The sequence below is a fragment of the Diabrotica virgifera genome, chromosome 2 (assembly GCF_917563875.1).
Source record: "Diabrotica virgifera virgifera chromosome 2, PGI_DIABVI_V3a".
Classification (NCBI taxonomy): Eukaryota; Metazoa; Arthropoda; class Insecta; order Coleoptera; family Chrysomelidae; genus Diabrotica; species Diabrotica virgifera.
The window spans coordinates 163,678,437-163,695,594 of NC_065444.1; the positions used below are offsets into that span (position 1 = coordinate 163,678,437).

Sequence of the window (17,158 nt, forward strand, 5' to 3'; positions counted from 1 at the left end):
ATTTACTAAACTTCTTTGAAGCAATAGCACTGCGCTGCCGTACTCTAATGAGAAGCAATCAGAAAAGGCAGGTATGAGGACACAATAGAACCTATAGGCCTCAGTGTGACTTCTTCCTTAAAAGTACTAATTTACCAACTAACTTAATGACTTCTCCTTATATCCTTTGAATCTTCCTTATAGGAGTGACTTCAGTGAATCAAATAGCTTATTAAATAAATTTTTAGTATCCTGTGTTAGGTCCTAGCTAATTCCTGAAATGTTGAGTGTACTGGTGATCCCAGTAGATCAATTTTTTATAAGGTCTTAGGGATTTTTCCGATCTGTTGAGTTTTACTTAAATAGTAGGAAAATATTTTCTTATTATAGTAGCAAAAAGTAATGTAACAATAACAGACAAGTAACTTAAGTTTTCTAGGCGAGACATTTGGCTCAATTTTCGTTGAAAAAAATTATAGCCCTACGATGTTGAGTTTATTAGCAGTATACATTTTCGGGAGTATTAATAAATGGTGAATGGTTGAATAACATTAGATATGCAGATGACACCATAGTTTTTGCCGATAATCTGAATGATTTACATATATTAACAAATCATATAACAGAAGTCAGCAACAGATATGGACTAGCTCTTAACATAAAGAAGACCAAATTTATGACAATTAGTAAAAAACCAATATTAAACGCTCAACTTACAGCCAACCAACAGAATATCGAAAGAGTTGAGCAATATACATATCTGTATACGAATTTAAATAGCCAATGGGACCACTCGACAGAAATTAAACAGCGAATAATAAAAGCGAAAGCAGCATACGTTAGAATGACACCCATTTTCAACAGTCGAGACATATCATTAAAAACAAAATACCGTCTGTTGAAAAGCTACATATTCACAGTTCTGCTCTAGGGAATGGAAGCGTGGACACTAACTGTTGCATCTATGAATCGGCTCGAAGCTTTCGAAATGTGGTGTTATGGTTCTTTTCATGAGCATTTTTCAGTGCGTCACAAATGATAGAAAAAAAGGTTAGTCCGTGATAAATACACATTTATGACATTTATTCTAACATGACATTTTAGTTAAATCTGACAGTTGTCACATTTTATTGGCAATTTGGTATAAAAACAAATCAATTTTGTTTATTGCATTTATAAAATGGTATTTTCTTTGATTTGTATAGTCTTATAAATTGTACAGATTAATTTTTTTTTATATAGAATAATATAATATTTAATATTCTATTATTAGCGCCATCTATTGACAACTAGATTAAATGTTATAAATGTCACCGACGAAATGTAATCAGAGACGTGCGTTTTTTTCTGTCACATACAATTTAATGCGTTGGAGAGAAATCGAAAAACTGTGACGCACTGAAAAATGCTCATGAAAAGAACCATATAGGCGCATCTTACGTTTATCCTGGGTTGACCGAATTACTAATGTGGATGTCCTGCGTAGAATGGGGAAAGAGTGTGAAATTCTCATAACCATCAAAACAAATAAATTAGAATATCTAGGACATGTAATGAGAAATCAAGAACGTTACGACCTTCTCCAACTGATTCTCCAAGGGAAGGTAAATGGTAAAAGCGGACCGGGAAGAAGACGCATTTCCTGGCTTCAAAATTTACGAAAGTGGTATAACACCACTACCACTGAACTGTTCCGCGCTGCGGTAAACAAAGTCAAGATAGCCATGATGATCGCCAACATCCGGAACGGATAGGCACTTTAAGAAGAAGAAGATACATTTTCGCCAGCATAATATTCTCCGTACTAAAGCCTGAAGTTGTTTATTATTATTTTATACATAAATAATATGTCTGGACTAAAAAAATGAATATAGGGATGTGACATAATATGGTAAGTGAGTAACTTTGAATCATATCAGCTATACACAGATCTAGATGTGAAATTTCTTACGGTGCAGAGACTAAGATATTGGACATATTGCCACAAATGAGTACACGAATAGACTGACATTCTCAAATCCGGAGGGTAGAAGAATTAGATACCCAGGACGAGATGGTTGGATGACGTGGAAGGCGACCTGAAAACTATGAATATAAGACAATGGAGGAGAAGGGCCCAAGAGAGATCTGAATGGAAGGACATAGCCAGACAGGCAAAGACCATCCAGGGTTATGATGCCAAAAGAAGAAGAAGAATTAGAGGACGACCGCGTAGAAGATGGATTGCTAATGTGAAAGAAGGCCTTACGATTCTAAGGGTTAAAACATGGAGGGAAATTGCTAGAAATCTACGTAAGTGGCAACTTCTCTGCGAGCAGGCTAAGATCCACAGATAATTTTCGAGCCAATTATGATGATGAGGGCGACTGGGTAAACAAAAGCGATGAAATGTAACAGCAATTGAAACAACAAATGTAAATAACAAAATTTCGAAATCAGTAAAAAAATTATAGGTGTATAAGAGGCAGCCTAAATATACACGGGCAGTCTAAATATAGTAGTGTCACATATAAAAGACGAAAACTGTCCTCAATCGTCTCATAAAGATCTTACGTGATATGCACCTGACCATTGATAAAAGAACACGAATCTTGAGGTGTTTTCCTATATGGATTACTATAAATTTTAATTTTTGTAGAAATGGCGTGTTTTAATTTTCACTTTTTGCTAAAAAATTCGAACGAATCCTATTATTTTTATCATAACCTGCTTAATTATGATGCTATCAGTTTCTTCTGGAGCTCATTTGATAGGTATTCCTGAATACTTTGACAAGAAGTGTATACTTTGAAGAAGTGTTAAGAAGTATATTTTATAAAATGCATAGTTTTCCCCTTATTTAAGCTTGAATAAACTATTTTAATGAGAAATAAGCCACAATTTTACAAAAAAAAAAAATGATTTTTTTAACGTTTCGAAGCCCAAATCGGGTTTCGTTGTCAAAATACAAAATACTACTAAAATAAACAAAAATGTTGTTGCTAAATAAAACAATTTTTCTAATAATTTATTTAATCTGACTCATTTCTATTGGCAATTCAGACGTATATTATACATTTTAAAGTAGAAGACTTTAAAATGATATCGCCAATATTTATGAGTTGCGTTCCTGGGACGACTTTACTAAAAGATAGTGCATTCGATTACATGAAATCAATCCCAACTCAAGAATATCCGTCACAAAAAAAATCATAGCATGTGATCTGTCTTTAAAAAGACAACCAAATGCAACGATGACAGTAAAAATCTCGCGTTAGAGATTCCAGAGTAAATCACGAGGGAAAACCAGGAAAAAAGCTCGTGATACTATCCCGACATCGTAAGTATTTGGTCGTACATTTAATTTACTTTCAAAAAACTAATACCAAATACTGACTTTAATATGTTTAAATTATAAATAATATTAATAATATATAGATATACAATAAGTAATACTAAAATCTAAAATTTGTACTAACTCGATATGTTATTGACTTACTAATCGTGGTATTTTCTTTCTATTAACTTCCTCTTTCAGTATGTGTAACCACATCCTACTGCATTCTACCGAGGAATTTGCGACACAATTGGTTTCATTTAACATAATTAGAGCCGCTTCTTTGATTTTTCTCTTTTTACTATCTGATTCTTTCAGGACTCTACTTGAATCTCTCCACTGAACTCTAGGTTCATTATCCCATGCGTGTTGACATATTTGAGATCTATCAAATTCTCTATTTTTAATATAAGACTGATGTTCACTTATTCTAACGTTCAATGGTCTTGATGTTTCACCTAAATAAAATTGTTCGCATTCACAAGGTATTTTATAAATGCAATTCTTTGTTCTTTCTTGTTCATTGTTAGGTTTAGTTTTAGATATAATAGATCTCAATGTGTTTGTTGTTTTGAATGTTGTTGAAATGTTGAATTTATTTCCTATTGTTTTAAGTTTCTCGGATAGTCCTTTTATATATGGTATTCTAAGTTGTTCTGTTCCATTCGATCCAATCTTGACAATTCCTTATTTATAAACGATAAGGGATAATCATTTTTTAATAAAACATATGTTAACAATTGTTTTTCTTCTAAAAATGAATTTTCGTTAGAACAAGTCATTTTGGCTCTATCATATAAGGATTTAATGATTCCGTTTTTAACGTTGATGTGATTTGATTTGTAATTGAGATATCTGTTGGTGTGTGTTGGTTTTCTATACACTTGAGTCTCATATCCAGTATCCTTCTTTGAGACTAAAACATCGAGGAAAGGTAAAGTGTTATTGTATTCCTTTTCCATTGTAAATTTTATTGTCTCTTGATCGTTTATAATATTCAGGAATGTATCCAACAATTCTGATCCATGAGGCTATATTGAAAACACATCATTGTCAAGATTGGATCGAATGGAACAGAACAACTTAGAACGGAATCCTACAACATTCACAAGAAATAATACGAGGAAAATATCAATACTATATATAAAAGGACTATCCGAGAAACTTAAAACAATAGGAAATAAATTTAACATTTCAACAACATTCAAAACAACAAACACATCCGATAGTATAGTCCTAAAAGAATCAGATAGTAAAAAGAGAAAAATCAAAATGAGAAAAATGAAACCAATTGTGTCGCAAATTCCTCGGTAGAATGCAGTAGGATGTGGTTACCCATACTGAAAGAGAAAGTTAATAGAAAGAAAATACCACGATTAGTAAGTCAATAACATATCGAGTTAGTACAAATTTTATATTTTAGTATTACTTATTGTATATCTATATATTATTAATATTATTTATAATTTAAACATATTAAAGTCAGAATTTGGTATTAGTTTTTTGAAAGTAAATTAAATGTAAGACCAAATACTTACGATGTCGGGATAGTATCACGAGGTTTTTTCCTGGTTCTCCCTCGTGATTTACTATGGAATCTCTAACGCGAGAATTTTACTGTCATCGTTGCCTTTGGTTGTCTTTTTAAAGACAGATCACATGCTATGATTTTTTTGTGACGTTACTGTCATCGTTGCATTTGGTTGTCTTTTTAAAGACAGATCACATGCTATGATTTTTTTGTGACGGATATTCTTGAGTTGGAATTGATTTCATGTAATCGAATGAACTATCTTTTAGTAAAGTCGTCCCAGGAACGCAACTCATAAATATTGGCGATATCATTTTAAAGTCTTCTACTTTAAAATGTATAATATACGTCTGAATTGCCAATATAAATGAGTCAGATTAAATAAATTATTAGAAGAATTTTTTTACTTAGGCACAACATTTTTGTTTATTTTAGTAGTATTTTGTATTTTGACAACGAAACCCGATTTGAACTTCGAAACCTTAATAAAATCATTTTTATGGTAAAATTCTGGCTTATTTCCCATTAAAAATAGTTTATTATAAAAATGCCACAAGGAAATAACTTCAGAACAACATTAAACTTGAATATTTAGATTTGAATATTTTTCGAAAAAAATATGCAATCAATTACTTATAAGTCAATTTGATTTTTTATTTTAATTTTGATAATGATAACAACATTTTGTAAAAACTTATAATTTTCGAGTTATTGATGAAAAACCGCTTTAAAACATGCATTTTATTCACGAAAAATTAAAATCTTTGATCTTTAATAGGTAACTCAAAAAGTATTGATTTATTTTAATAACTTGATCGAACAAATGTTTCTTATAATTTGTCCCTCTATCGACTTACGGCGTTTTTTTGATAAAATAAATCGTACGTTTACCTCAGGGTAAAAGCGTAAGTTGGCCCTTTTGTTTGTTGAGGTATCCTCTAAATAAATATTGGCAATATCATTTTAAAGTCTTCTACTTCTACTTTAAGTTGTTGGTCATCACGTATCACATTTCTTATAATGTCTTTAGCTTTTTAACAATCATTTCTTCATTTTTTTAGGTTTTTAGGTAGGAAATATTGTCTGTATTAAGGAAAACATACATACAGTACGTAAATCGTTCGCTGGACATAGGAACTATACATTGAGATAATTGTGGCAACTGCGCTCTCTCGATGACAATATGGTTGTTAGCATTAACCTCAAAATTGATAATTCATTTCGGCTGACACAAGTGTACGTCAAAACATGACAATGTAGTAGCTAAATATTTTTGGTCTAAGGGAATGGGAAAAGTGTGTCTGTGTAAAATAGTTTAAAAAAATATTTTATTAACTCATTAATCATAAACTTTGTTTTTGATTTATTTATGGAGAGTCTTGCTTCCAAACTCACTCATTATATTCGTTCTAACAGCTCTATTGCACCTAAACTCGTACTCGTACAGAAGCTTAACTAACACAGGTTAGCGCAGGTGCCACAATTATCTCAATGTATAATATACATTGATATATAGGCTATTGGACATAGGGAATATTATTCCCTATGTCCAGCAGAACGATTTACGTACTGTATTAATAAAACCCAGAAGTATTTTAATGTCAATTTAATTAAGTGTTCATCTTAAATATAAAAAATTCAACTAAAACTAGATTTATACGAAAGTAATAATAAATAAGAAATGCGTATACATCCAAATTTCAGATCTTTTTAACGACTGTACCTGTATCAGATTCTTCTGACGGAGTAGAATCTGAGCTTAAAGATCCTTGATTCGGACGAGTGGATGATGTCGATTTTTGTGTATCTTGTGACTTTTGTTCACACTGTGTTTCTACGTGAACAAACTTTCCAAAATTTGCTTTTTCTTTATTGTCAGAATTAACTTCCTTCAATCTATCTAATGAATTTTGTTGCGAAAACGGTTGATTGTCAGGTACCACAACTCTTGTAATATTTTTAGGTTTTTCACTACCAACTTTTTTTGATAAAGAAGGTTTTATGATTACTTTAGGATCTGCTCTTCCAATTTTTGGACTGGGGCCCATAGCTCTTCTAGGTTCCGCATCTACAATTGGTTCTCTCGGTTGATCGTAAGTATCAATTTTATTTTCATGTTTAGTTACACTAGGTTTATTTTCAGTCTTATTTTTAGGTAAGATTGGACCAACGTATAAATTATTGCAAACTGTCTCTAACTCATCATAAGGTTCCTCTGCCAAAGTAGGTTCAGAGATATAAACGGGATATACTTGACTAGCTTGTTTATTAAGAGTTGTAGTTCTCGGTGGGGGCATAGGAGGATATCTAAAGGAAGCATCTGTTGTCATGGAACGAGCTATTGGCATCGATCGTCTTTTATTTATTAAAGCTGCTTTATCTGGATAATCAGGTAAAACCTTGGGAAAATTTCTTCTCTTTATTAAATTGAGTGATTGTTCAGGAGAAAGCTGAGTGGCTATATGATTTTCATCCCTTGACGTAACGTTTACATCAGCAGTGCAATCAAACGTTTTTAAAGTCGTCTTCGTCAAATATTCTAAATCTTCTACAGGATCAGACACTGTATGCTTATGTATAGGTCTCACTGTATTGTTTAAATCGGTAGTACTAATACTTTTGTCAATTTCTTTTGCGTAGTTAATTACTTCAGATGGAACATTTTCCATTGTAAAAGATCTTCTTAAAGGTTGTGTTTGTCCATATCTATTAACTCTATTGTCAAGTGATTTTGTCATTTCAATTGGTTCTTGCAATAAAACACTTGGACCTCGACCTGTAGAAGTAGCATCCACTTCAACTGATATTTTGGGTGGTTTAGGTCGTCGTATTGTAGATGTCTTAATATATGTTTCGAATGGTACATCACCATTTTCTTCTACATCCATATATACATGTTTTTTGGGAAAGCCTTTCTGATCTTTAGTTTCGTTACTGGAACATGTTCGCCTAAATATATGGGGACTGTACTTTTGAATAATCTCATGTGTAATCCATTCTCTTACTTTAGTGTGTGCATCAATCGTACTACTGGATATTTGCCTCGTAAGTTTATAATTTGGAGACGATTCTGATCTCACGCCATCATAAGTGTCGTTACTTTTTTTTGTGTTAATCATTTTCATTATATTACATCCGTCAATAAGAAATGCTTGATTATCTTTAGATGTGTTTTTCAAGTTAGACTGTTGTACTTGAATTTGTTTTCTTCTTCTGTAACAAATAAAATACAAACCAATAAAAACTGTTACGCTGATTAACAAACATACAATCCCAGTAATAGTAAGGATATTGACAGACGAGCTTTGTTCCAACTCTTGAGGAGGTTTCTCCAGAATTTTTCCAAATACATTTTCGACAATGTTATCTGGGCGGTCGTTTCCCTCTTTAACTATTTTACCATATTGTTCTGTATGTATTTTAGATTGTGGTTTTTCAAAATTTTTTGGAACATCACCGGGTTTCTTCGGAAAATGCTCGTATATCCAAGGTGGTGGATGCCCTGGTCGTCGAGGTGGAACTGACCCAAAATTATCAAGAACTGGCTTTTTCGTCGGGAACACGTTGAAACTGTTGTTCTCTAATACTCTCGAAAACATTTCGTTCCAGTATTTCATTTCCTCTTTTCTATAAAACATAAGAGATTGAGGTGGAATTTCTAAAAAAGTAAATTTGAGTAAGTACCTATATTTACATAAAAATTACATTGAAATACATCACAATAAAACTGGTCAATGAATAAAGACATTGAATTTAAAAGAGAACTTGTGTAAGCAGGGCCGCGTTTAGGTCAATTGACGCCCTAGGCAATTCTCTAGTAACCGCCCTTCAAGCATGTACCATTTTTGCAAAAAAAATTGCAAGCAGATTTTTTTATTTAAATAAGAATACATAAAAATTGTCATTCCAGTTCGATCACATCAGATTTCTTTCTTGATTTTTCTTTGGAAAAATCACCTATAATGTCGTCATAATTTATCGCCTTTGTTACGTCACTTTCTATGGAAAAAATCGACAAATTGTTAAGACGTTCTTGCGTCATACTTGATCGGAAATTATTTTCATGACTATTTCAAATTCTTGACATTTTCGAAAATGATCTTTCAGCGGACAAGTTGGTTGGCAACTGGGAGGCACAAACAAATGCGGAAAACAATATCAAAATTAGGGAAAATATATTTCAATCCACTCTTCTTTAAATATTTAGATATGTCAATTATTGGTGATTGGTGATTTTATTGTGGTATCCAAATGAACCTTTAAGTGAATGCATTCATGTATAAATTATGTAGGTATCCATTAGTGTAGTGTAGTCAGTGAGGGTATTTGGCTCCGAATTCCATCCTATTGCATCAATTTACTTGATATTTTCACTGTAAGTAGGGAATAGCTCCAGAATCAAAGTCTACGCTATATCCTATGACGCTTTTCACTTAGGGGTGGTTCCCACCCGTTCTCGGGGGTAGAATTTTTTTTATCAAACTAACACTGGAAGTTGCCAGAGAACCTAATTCTAAGCAATAACTGTTTTATAATTTTTTTTGAAAACTCGATACTTTTTGAGTTATTCTTGGTTAAAAATTTGCCATTTTCATTGAAAAATGACACTTTTCGGAGACTGTTTTTTGGGAATACCATAAAAATTGTGCATCTAACGAAAAAAACTATATAAAACATTTTTGTAGTTTATGAAAAATCAGAAATGTTCATTTTTTCATAAATCTTCTAGTTTTAATAAAAAAAGAGATGGTAGGTGAAAAAAGATTTTTTTTGGTGCATGCTCAAATCGGTGTATTCAACTTAAAATAACAGAGAAATTGTCGACTTTAGGGGTATAATTACCTTTACAACGAGAACTGTTAAATGTCGGTTACATTCAAACTAAGCGAGATATGGTGCAAAAAACTTATGACTAATGTATTTTAAGGAAGAATGAGAAGTATGTTTAACCCCTCATCCACCAGAATTTAAATGCATCTTTTTTCTTCTAGAATACCTTCTACTATAGTGTTATTTCTATATTCAAAAAGTTGGACGGGTTTAAAATGAATGGTTTTTGAAAAGAATAAGATCAAATTATAGAGCGCGTTTTTAAATTTTCTTAAAAGTCTTCCTTTTTCTCCATGTAATTCGAAAGTGATAAGAGGTACGTAAAAAAATACCTTACAAAAATGTAGGTTTTCTTTTAGATAACAATTTTTTTTTCTTTTCTGTATCTCATTATCATTTTCGAGATACATGAAGAGAAAAAGGAAGATTTAAAAAAAATTTAAAATGCTCTCTATAATTTGATCCTATTTTTTTCAAAATTCATACATTTTAAACCCGTCCAACTTGTTGAACATAGAAATAACACTATAGAAAAAGGTATTGTAGAAGCAAAACGATGCATTTTTCGCATTTTATCTTAAAATAAATTAGTCATCCTTTTTTGTTGCACCACATCTCGCTTAGTTTGGATGTAATCGAAATTTAACAGTGCGGTCGTTTTAAAGGTTCAGGCAGTTACTTGCAAAAGATATTGATAGCATTATACCCTTAAAATCGATCATTTCTCTGTTATTAAGATGAACACACCCATTTGAGCACACACAAAAAAAATTTCTTTTCAGCTACCATATCTCTTTTTGTGTTATCACTAGAAGGCTTATGAAGGAACGAATCTCTTTGATTTTTCATAAGCTACAAAAATGTTTATACAGTTTTTTTCGTTAGATGCATAATTTTTAAGGTATTCGCAAAAAAACCGTCCGAAAAGGCGTCATTTTTCAATGAAAATGGAAAATTTTTAACCACGAATAACCCAGAAGGATTCATTTAAAAAAAATATAGAACAGTGCGCCCGCCGCCTTTGCGGTGCCGACGCCCCAATAATCCCTAAATTTATGACTTCTGTCCTATTTGAATGAATAGTGTTAAGAAAATGAAATTTGTTTTCTAGAAATGAATGCCCACTTATATTCCATTGATGGATGTACTATGTACTTAAATGTTATTCGATTTTAATTTTTATATACAAATATTTTTTGTACAGTATTTTTGCCGCCCTCTCATAATTTGCCGCCCTAGGCAACTGCCTATATTGCCTAATGGATAAAGCAGCCCTGTGTGTAAGACAGAATAGTCGGATTAACAAATGTCTAGAGGCAAACAGTATCTACATGTTATTTGATCACATGGGTGCCACGAGAGAAGCCCTGTTTAGTTTACTAGTTCTGGTCCAAAAATGCTACGACCAACAGAAAGATATATTTTTATGCTTCATAGACTTCGAAAAATCATTTGATAGACATAGAGTAAGACACGATCTACTATTAGAGAGATTGCAAGAATTCGGTTTAGATGGGAAAGGCATCAAACTACTAAAGAACTTATACTGGAACCAAAACGCTAGAATTAAGATTGAAGGTTTCTCACCCCTGCTATTTAGGAATTTCTATTTAAAGGGGCACTGGAGGATTCCAAGGACGGAGTCAAGGTGAATGGCGTAAACATCAACAGCATCAGATACGCCGATGACACTGTGTTGATCGTGGATTCCGACTTGGACCTACAACGACTCATTGACAGGACCAACTCGATCTGTGAGCAATTCGTCATGAAAATAAACATTAAGGAAACCAAGGTGATGCCAATCCGAAAAAACCAGAATGTACCTCAAGCTTGTAAAATAAACGGGCACATTTCAGAAGAGGTCAATAAATTTAAGTACCGGGGATGTTGGATCAATAGCAACCTAAATCCTGATCTAGAAACAAGATCGAGAATAGAACAGGCCAGAAAATCTTTCGAAAAAATCAAAAGACTGCTATGTAATTGTCGAATAAAACTCCAAATTCGACTACGTTTATCAAAATGCTATGCCTGGTCGACTCTTCTCTATGCAGTTGAAACTTGGACCCTTAAAACAGCAACCGCAAATAAATTGGAGGCCTTTCAAGATGTGGATCTACAGAAGAATCCTCAAAATTTCATGGACACCGCATACCACAAACGAAAAAGTGCTGCATAGAATAGGCAAAAAACCAGAACTTTTCAACACAGTGAAAGTTAGAAAAACATCATACCTAGGCCACATACTGAGGGGTCTGGACAAATAATCCCCGGACAAATAATCCCGGACAAAAAATCCCCACAAATTATCCCTGGACAAAAAATCCCCGGACAAATAATTCCCGGACAAAAAATCCCTACAAAAAATCCCGGACAAATAATTCCCACAAATTTTTTTGGACAAAATATCCCCACAAAAAATCCTGAACAAAAAATCCCCAAGAAATATTTGCTGCCGAATAGTTACTTATATAAAAGTTTTCCCGGAATTTTAACAAATTTCGAATTCCAATTCCATGCTGAAAACTTCAAATTTTACATGACAAAAGAGTGTGTTTTTTCAAAAATCGTGGAAGATATGGGGAATGAGCTAAGGCCCCGTTTTCAGGCCAGGCGCTTAACGCGCGATTACAGCTACATACATTTTACTGAAGACCGTTCACATGTTAACGCGCGTTTTAGGTCATTAAGACGCCCGTTGGCATGTGAACGGTCTCAAGTAAAATATATGTAGTTGTAATCGCGCGTTTTCAAAATGCGCGTTAAGCGCCTGTCGTGAAAAGGGGGCCTTAGCTCATTATCTATATTTTTCACGATTTTTGAAAAAACTCACACTTTTTGTCATGTAAATTTTGAAGTTTTCAGCATGGAATTGGAATTCGAAATTTGGTAAAATTTCGGGAAAACTTTTAGAGAACTATTCGGCAGCAAATACTTCTCGGAGATTTCTTGTCCAGGATTTTTTGTGGGGATATTTTGCCCAAAAAAAGTTAACAAAAATATAACACACATACAGTTTTCAGCATGGAATTGGAATTCGAAATTTGTTAAAATTTCAGGAAAACTTTTAGTTTCAGCAAATATTTCTTGGGGATTTTTTGTCCGGGATTTTTTGTGGGGATATTTTGTCCAAAAAAATTTGTGGGGCTTATTTGTCCGGGATTTTTTGTGGGGATTTTTTGTCCGGGGATTTTTTGTCCAGGGATAATTTGTGGGGATTTTTGTCCGGGATTATTTGTCCGGGGATTATTTGTCCTAGCTTCCATACTGAGAAACAATAAAATATACTCAACTAATAGTGAAAAGAAAGACGAGGTAAAGAGGGGACTAGGAAGGAAAAGACTATCGTGGCTAAGAAACATCCGAAAATGGACAGGACTAAATTTTGAACAGCTTAAGGAAGACAGAGAGGAGTTTGCAATTGTAGTAGCCAACCTCAATTGAGGAGGGGGCACTTTAAAAAGAAGAATTTAAATATCTTTTTACCAATAAAATAAAACTCACCTAATTCCAAATACCTTTCGTTTTTATTATCAAACTCTGGCCAGTCAACATCAAATTGGGTCCAATATGCAGGACTTAAATTAATAAATAAATTTCTCCGTGGAACATTTGGGTTGCTGCAACAATAAATATAAAGGTAAAACTCGTGAGTTTAATTTAATAAATTAATACAACAGAACTACCTACAAATAAATATATACACTTTGTCAAAATTAGGAATGATTTTGAAAATACTATAATCGGTACGCCCACTTGATGCACAACAAAATATTTGAGCAGAAGAAGTAAACTCCTTTCTTCTTCTTCTTCTTGTATATAGACATGACTCTGTTGTTTTTTAATGATCATCGTTCCATCGTTTTCGTGGTCTTCCCACTGATCGTCTTCCAATTGGCGAATCGTCTCTTGCCGTACTCTATTTGTTATCATTCGGCTTATGTGCTTATTCCATTCCTCTCTTCTGTTTCTTACACAGAAATTAATGTTCTCCATCTTGCATATCCGTCGTATATCTGTACTTCTAGTTCTGTCCCATAGTGTCTTACCATCGATTTTTTGTAAGGTTTTTATCTCCGCTGTTTCGAGCAATATTTTTGTCCTCTCTGTGTCAGGTCGTGTTTCTGCCGCTTATATCATTATTAGTCTGATGACGGTTTTGTAAATTCTGCCTTTTTGTGTCATTCAGGCAACCTGCGGCTCTGTTTGCTCTATTCACTCGATCTTCCATTTCTGTTTCGAGCTTTCCGTAGCTAGATAGTGTGATACCTAGGGACGGGCAGGGGGCAGCTGCCCCCCTAGAGAGGACGAGGCAAGTATAAAATTGGTGAATAATACGATAATACTATAAATATGTAGAAATACTATTGCCACTATTAAAGATATAACCAATTTCTTCCGTGAATCAGTATTAAGAAGGAATATGATAGCAAAAATATCCCTAGCCTCTGTGAAACACGGTGGTCCGAGAAATACAAGGTAATTAGGGTTTTCCGAAAAAAAAAATCATTGAAATTGTACAGGCCTTGCAAACCCTATCCGTTGAAGGAAATTTGGCCACTAGAAAAACATCTTATCAGTTGCATTCTGCGGCATGCAAGTCAGGATTTACCGTCGCTGTCATTTTGATTGCAAAATATTCTGAAAACCTAGAGCCTATAGTCAACCGCATACAATTTGCGCAAACTAATGTTTAAAAGGTAGCGGAACATATTCGTCAAATCATGGATATTTGAAAAAAAAACACAGACATAACGCAGAGAACGTAACAAACACTTTATTGCACGAAGCCAATAAGATAACCGAAGAATGCGGTTTTGAATTATCTACCCCTAGAACTGTAAACAAGCAACAGCATAGAAGCAATCAACCAGCTGATACGCCTAGTGAATACTGGAGGCGATCCATGATTCTTCCGTATCTGGTTTCTATCATATCTTCTCTAGAGACACGGTTTTTCGAAGAAAATACGCCAGGCTTCGCTCTGAGTCTTCTGCATCCCAAGCATTTTTCAAAAATTGATTTAAATTGCCTTAAATTAGAACTGAGACAATCCTTAAACCACTATGAAATATATGGAATAGATGCAGAGCTAGAAGTATGGGTAGAACATTGAAATAGAAAACGCCTTAATAATGAGTTAGACAACTTCAAGCACCCTTGTTGAACTGGTTCGAGCGTCCACTACTTTTTATCCGTTAACAAAAAAATTGCTGGAAATTCTGGTAAAATTGCCTTGCACCACGTGTACAACAGTTAAGAGGTCGTTAAGCAGTCTTCGAAGAATAAAAACATGGTTGCGGAGTACAATGGTCGAAGATCGTCTTAATGCGTTAGCTCTATGAGCGTTCATCGGAAACAAATATTACCAAAAAAGAAAGAGTTTGTAGAGAAGGTTTTACAAGAATTTACAATTGATCCGCGTAAATTGTTGTTTAAATAATAGGTAGTGTTTAGGAACAGACAATTTATCTTGCTTCACAAATCGAAAGCTTATCCAGGAGGAAATAGTCTTGTTAAAATTGCATCACGTTTTTGTAAAAAACATATTTAAATTATATTTAGTTTGCTTCATTTTTGTATGAAGGCGTTGAGTTATAATTTTGGCTCCAAAAACGTTATTTTTAAAACTTTTCCGAGAGAAACCCCTTCCCCCTCTCCCCTCTCAGTGAAGACTTTCAATTTACGTCTATATTTATTATTGCTTATCTAACCAATTTTTTTATTTCTCAAATTTGCCCCCCGCCTAGTTTTGATCCTGCGGACGCCCATGATCTGACCTTCCAACTCCAATTTACATCTTATTGGATTTGCTGTCATAACCATTCATAACCATGCATTTGGTCTTTTTTGGGGAAATCAAAATGTTAAATCTTCTGGCGGTTATATTAAATTGGTGCAGCAAACGTTGTAAATCATCTTCACTTTGAGAGATTAGTATTGCATCGTTTATCGATGCGTTTATCAATCGCGTAGTCGAGTCCCGTCGTCTTCCAACTAGTGATGTTGAAAAAGTAACTATTCGTTACAAAGTACTCGTTACTTACGAACACCGAAAGTAACGATTACTACACACAGAGGCAAATCGTTACTTTGATTACTTTGATTACTCTGATTACTTCGTTACTTCGTACCAATCGTATCAGAGCGAGTACCTATTTTGATAATTGTATCTACAACAATCGGTTGGTATCGGAATCGGACCGGTATTCCACGAGTGTTCGGTATCAGTACAGTTAACTAAAATTGTATCTATGAAGTTCGAAGGCTATGAAGAGTTTTACAGGATTACAGGGCGTTGAGAAGTAGATGAAACAGAGGGAGGTATATCATTTAACAAAGCAGAAACAACCCAGAAACAGATGTCTATACATACGATTTGTCGAGGTAGATAACTCACACAATTTCACAGATCTTAGTTCCTTTGAAAATAAAAATATATTAGATTTTAATAATAACTACACACTATTCTTATTTGCATTTCCGTCCGTTTTTATATTGAAAACTTTTTCCTGTTTCACTATTTCCCTAAAAATAATTTATTTTTTTCCTAAATGTCTTGGTCTATTTGTATTTTATTGTTATGATCTAATAAATCTAAAATAATATCTGCCCGGACCAAAAAAATTAGTAGAATTTATAAAACAAAAATCATTTTTAATTATTAATTAGTCTGGACAAAATTATGTCGGGCACCGCTTGTTTTTAATAATTTTTAACATAATAGATTCATTATCCAGAATTTCTATACATTAAATAGATCGGTAAAGGTCGTTGTTATATTATTGGATCTTATACTTATACGAAATACTGAGAAATGCGATTCTCGATATGAATACCGGTACTCAAATACAAAAGTAATCATAGTAATAAAAGTATCCTACTAATAATAATACAAAATATGTACTGAGAAATGCGATTCTCGATATGATTACTGGTACTCAAATACAAAAGTAATCATAGTAACGAATACTGTAAATGATTACTTTATACAAAAGTAACGATTTGTAACTAATACTCGAAAGTAACTATAATCAACATCACTACTTCCAACTCTTTATCTCCGAATACTTTCTTTGTCTGTTTTCTGCGCCATGGTCTAAATGTCAAAAGAGGGATGCATACAGGAAAAACATTTTCTTTTCCTTGTGGATCTCTTAAATGTCAAAAGGTATTCCTGGTCTTAATGAAAATACTTTATACACACTCCCCGGCACAATTAACCACCCACTTTTTATTTCTTTCAATTTGCAAAAACTCTCAATCTTGGACCACATTTTATGAAAGATATAGTGAAAACTAAATTTGAGGAAAAGAAAATAATAAAGTTAATGAAAAAAGTCGTTTATCAAGGGATGCATAGCAAAAATCCAGTGTTTAAAATATTCTGAGAAAATTGTAATAAACACAATTTTGAAAATCATAGTCTAATTAATACAATTATGAGTATTAATAATGGGTGTTGCCGCCTCTGGCCCATAGAACTTCTTGGAGTCGAT

The 17,158-nt window shown here is 33.3% G+C and overlaps 1 protein-coding gene across 7 annotated transcripts in view; it reads right to left on the bottom strand.

Annotated features, from left to right (window-relative positions):
- Positions 1–6,417: 6,417 nt before the first annotated feature.
- The window catches only part of LOC114332101 (neuroligin-4, Y-linked), a 238,137-nt gene continuing 227,396 nt past the window's right edge, over positions 6,418–17,158 (bottom strand). For all 7 annotated transcript variants that reach the window (XM_028281820.2, XM_028281823.2, XM_028281822.2 and 4 more), the window contains exons 8-9: positions 13,164–13,279; positions 6,418–8,484 (exon numbers count right to left, since the gene is read on the bottom strand). In XM_028281820.2, the coding sequence (XP_028137621.2) occupies positions 6,527–8,484; positions 13,164–13,279 (2,074 nt within the window). In that variant the 3' untranslated portion in view covers positions 6,418–6,526. The remainder of the gene's footprint in view (positions 8,485–13,163; positions 13,280–17,158) is intronic.